Source organism: Penaeus vannamei, chromosome 8 (genome assembly GCF_042767895.1).
Source record: "Penaeus vannamei isolate JL-2024 chromosome 8, ASM4276789v1, whole genome shotgun sequence".
Taxonomy (NCBI): domain Eukaryota; kingdom Metazoa; phylum Arthropoda; class Malacostraca; order Decapoda; family Penaeidae; genus Penaeus; species Penaeus vannamei.
Window position 1 is genome coordinate 12,005,716 of NC_091556.1, and position 5,000 is coordinate 12,010,715.

A 5,000-nucleotide genomic window follows, 5' to 3' on the forward strand; every position below is an offset into this window, starting at 1 on the left:
CCTATTTATCCAAATGCAATGATATAGTTGTTTTATGTACAGGAGATCTTTTCTAATGAATGGTTCAGGACCTTGGTTATACAGTATCATTGCTATACGTCACTTATTCTGAAATAAGTCAGTTCATTTGATTCTTGTCATACATATACTTCCTATAACTGTCAGTTAAAATTGAAATCTCAAATCCACAAATACAGTGCTATGAGAGATGGTGACTTTCTATATTTATCATTTGAAAAGTAGCCTCTCATTTTGTAATTTTCAGCATTAATTGCACTATATTCAGTGGATATTACTCATTTTGTTGTAATATTATCATCAGTTGTATTGTGTATTTAAGGGCCATAAGCTCTTACCTTTCTTATAAATCTATTCTCTTACATTTTCTTTAGTTATTTCTCTCTCATTGTAGCATCAATCAGTTTGATTCTTATGTCTGTCTTACAGTCTTCACTGTTTTGCTTTTCTATATAACTCACATCTCTCAAGAGTCTTTCCATGTACCAGTGATACAAGTAATATCATATCCCAACATTTTTATTGCTATTAACAAATGTTTTGTGTGTGCTGTATCATCATCTATTGAAATTATGTACTTACTATAGAGCTTAATGGATTAAATATCATTTGTCATAAGACTTTATTATCTTTTGATAGGATAATTCAAAACTCAACATAATGATGAATGGTATATTGTCCTTCTGATTGTGTACCTACCTGGAGCCAAAAAAATAAAAAAGAAGAAAGTTAATGCCAACCTTTCTTTTGACTGTCAAATTCCAAGTGTTTGTAAAATAATTCAGTATGAAGTAAACGTCATAACTGAAAAAGAGAGAAAAAGAAATTGCAAAAAGTAAGCTGTGAGCTTATGTTGTATTTTATGAAGACAGTTATCTAAACTAAAAAAAAGAAATTAGCCCAAAATTACTCGCAACTGCATGTATCAAAATCTTTGTCACAATCAGTCCCTACTTTTGTTATCAACTGACTATTTTTTTTTCTTTTTGCAGTATGTTCATTTTTATATCGGCCAAAAAAGCTTTTGCAAATTATTTTATCATATGAAGACATTCAGATAATATTTTGACCATATTTAACAAACTTAAAAGGCTTCTTACCAAGGCTTTTAAGAGTAATGAAAATAAAGCCATCTAAGTATGAATGTAAACTTTTATACTGTCAAAGATTTTTGCATGTGTACATAATTGCTGCATTTTTATGAGATCAGTTTATTTTACTGTACTTTCCTTTATGGAAGCAAACGGCACTAAGTTTCAAGAACAAAAATTACGAGTACATTAGACAGTGCCCCTAACAATGGATATCTACCCTTTTATTTTTATCATTATGACAACAGTATCAGATATATATAAACCTGCACCTGTTCCTCATATCCTTTCCTATGCAGTCCTTGCACCACATCCTTGATCCTTGACGCTTTATCCCTTTTGCGTTAATCTGGATAGTACAATATGAACATTTAGGAAACATACTAGGTAGGTTACAGGGTGAAGAACACATCATGAAAACAATGGTTCAGTTGTGGCTGATGACCCCATGGTAGTCTCTGTCCACCACCCTCCACATCCAAAGCATGTTCTGCTAATAATCACTACTTAAACCAAGCTATGTGTATATATGATTAATATAAAACCTGTAAATTTGCTTTCATTACTAGTAAAATGAAAGAAAAATTGTATGGTTCCTAGTAAATATGAATTTTCTAAAATAACATTTTTTTCATTGTTTATTTTTCTTTTCAATGTAAAAGAATAATTGGATCTGATTTTCATGCAAGTTTTTTTTTTCTTTTTGTCATAAAGTAAATAATTTATATCTGCATGGCAACTGATCATTTTTGTTGTAGAGATTCCTTGCATGATTGTTTAAACTCGCATTGCATCAGAGTGTAACTTTAGGCGATGTTGCAGCTTTTCTCGCTTGCGCTAGTACTGTTTGTACCTAGACATGGACGATGGTTTATACCTGTTTAGTGGCAGGCAGCAGCCAGGGTCCCAGAGTGGCAGGTGTGGGGGCTGCAGCATCGCTTCATTCCCTGCAGCCTGGCATCCCATTGACTAACATCTCTGCCACAGGGAGCCTCAACAAACATGGGATGCTGCCAGCCAGTGTTCGAGGGTCAGAAAGATCCTTACCCACAGCGACACTTCGGGATGACCGTGATCATAGTGGCTACTTTAGTGACCGTAATGACAGTTATGGGAGTCGACGTGATTTGTATGACCGTGGCTATATGAGTGATCATGAACGCAGGTAAGTACGGCTTACTAACTTATTTGTATATGGATTTATGCTTAAATGATTTAGAAATCTACAATAATGTAAAATTAATATTAAAAAAATAATCATGATGAGACTTATGATTATTTCATTTTTATTCCTCAGTATTAGAATTTTAAAAATAAATATGCAGATCAATAACAGCCTCTTTGTTGTGGGATTTTGTATTTTTTTCACTTTTGTATTCAGGAGCAAAGTTAGAGTACTGGGGATATCATAATTTTAAGGAAAAGCTTATGTATATCTTGCTCAATTATGAAAGTAATTTGTAAATGCCCTTGACACTGACACATGAGGAGAGAAAGATTTTCTTACATCAATGTAGTGTGAACATATAAGGCCCAATTTTTACCTAGTAAATTGTAGGATATGAAAGTTTTCCTTTTCATATAGATTTTATTCTTGCCTGGAAATTTTTACTGTGATAAGACTGTTCAGCTAAAATATTAGGGTTTTCTTTCATTTTGCATGTGTGTATTTGATATATTTCCTGAATATGGAAATATATTATGGTGAACTCAGAATACCAATTACAAAATTCACCAAAATGGATATGTTAGGAGGGTACAAGGCAAACAGTGGCTTTACTATTATTCTTGTATATTTTCATATTGTTTAAAACTAAACTGTAGCCTTTTTCCAGAAAATTATGGCAGTTGACTAGCTAGTTTAGAGTTTATCCCATCAAGAAAAGGAAAAAATCCAAAATTGAAATTTCCCTCCAAATTACTGCACATACAAAGTTCCAGTCACTTAGAATTCTCCTTTTTTTCAGTTCAAAATAGGCACTTTTATGTTTGCTCTTACACTTACACTTATTCTTACACTGTGACCATACATGGTAGTATTAACGCATTCAGCTATGTGTATAATGGTCATGCTACAATTTCAAATCAAATAAGTAGGAACACATTAAGTGATCTATCTACTTGTATTCACTGGTCATAATGATAGTGTTTGATTGTGTATGTTGGTTCAAAAAAATCTGAGATGTATTTAAAATGAAAATATGTATGGATGATAAGGCTTCAGATCCTAGACAACTACAATATCAAACTGAGTCCTCTTTTTAAGTAGGCAATTGTTAATCCATAATAAGTTATATGAAGTATATTTGACTGGATCCCATCTACCCCTGAGGATTCCTAGGCCAGCCTTTGTTATATATTGTCTTTATAATCAAACGCTAGTAAAAAAAAACATCTGGTATTTGTAATCTCATAAAATACTAATAATCTGATTATTTCATTGCTGCATAGATAAACATCCATAAAATAGTGTGACCTGATTGCAGTAATCCAATTTATTATCTTGTGACTTCGTTATCTACTAGTATGTAGATAAATATACAGAATTATTTTTTATATTCATTAACAGGTTTTATGACAGACAAGATAGCATCCGGTCCGGCTACATGAGTGACCGAGAGCGAGGCTACACCAGCGACAGGGACTCACGTGGTTACATGAGTGACCGTGAGAGAGGCTACATGAGTGACCGAGAACGGGGTTACATGAGTGACCGAGAGAGAGGTTACATGAGCGATCGTGAGCGAGGTTACATGAGTGATCGCGAGAGAGGCTACACAAGCGACCGGGAAAGAGGCTACACAAGTGATCGAGAAAGAGGCTACACAAGTGATCGGGAAAGAGGCTACACAAGTGACCGAGAAAGAGGTTATACCAGCGACCGTGAGCGAGGTTACATGAGCGACCGAGAGAGAGGCTACATGAGCGATCGCGAACGTGGTTACATGAGCGACCGCGAGAGAGGCTACATGAGTGACCGAGATTCACGAGGCTATGCAAGCGATCGTGAAAGAGGCTACGCCAGTGACCGTGGTGGCTACGGAAGCGACCGAGAAAGGGGCTACTCCAGCGACCGCGAGCACAATGCCCTGGTTACTCAGGCCTCCATGGAGAGTGCAGACTCGCGACTCTGCTACCTCACGTCGTCGGAGGTAAGTACCTGAATACACTTTATGCCTGTGTTGGGCTCATGTTTAAAAAAAGACTTAGAAAACATCTTGATTAACTACAAGCTTACTGTGTTGTGGATCTGTGAATGCTCCGTAAGTTGAGAAAAGAGGGTGAAACAGTTAAAAGAGAGAAAAACAACCAATTCGAAAAGGAAATAAATAGGTCTTTGAAAAAATGTATATTGTACTTCCTGAGGATTTTTCTTCGTCGTCAATGTTCCCGGATGCTGTTGATGGTGGACCTCGGACTTTGGAAACGGGTCGCGATGCACTCGTGAGGAGAGGACTTGGGATGCTGATCACTGATAAGGCTTAGGTGTGTCCCGGTGGCGTTAGGGTCTTTGTCATGGCTGCGACTCTTGCTGTAGGATAACGAGGACGCGATCATGGAAAGGATAAGGGTCAGCTGAAGAAGCAAGATGACTTATTTCTCTCTCTCTCTCTCTCTCTCTCTCTCTCTCTCTCTCTCTCTCTCTCTCTCTCTCTCTCTCTCTCTCTCTCTCTCTCTCTCTCTCTCTCTCTCTCTCTCTCTCTCTCTTTCTCTCTTTCTTTCTTTCTTTCTTTCTTTCTTTCTTTCTTTCTTTCTTTCTTTCTTTCTTTCTTTCTTTCTCTCTCTCTCTCTCTCTCTCTCTCTCTCTCTCTCTCTCTCTCTCTCTCTCTCTCTCTCTCTCTCTCTCTCTCTCTCTCTCTCTCTCTCTCTCTCTCTCTCTCCCTTTTACTC

At 36.6% G+C, this 5,000-nt stretch overlaps 1 protein-coding gene across 2 annotated transcripts in view; it reads left to right on the forward strand.

Moving 5' to 3' along the window:
• The window catches only part of sif (still life), a gene marked incomplete at its 3' end in the record, with an annotated part of 557,800 nt that overhangs the window by 332,169 nt on the left and 220,631 nt on the right, over positions 1–5,000 (forward strand). For both annotated transcript variants that reach the window (XM_070124351.1, XM_070124352.1), the window contains 2 exon segments: positions 2,097–2,274; positions 3,679–4,261. In XM_070124351.1, the coding sequence (XP_069980452.1) occupies positions 2,097–2,274; positions 3,679–4,261 (761 nt within the window).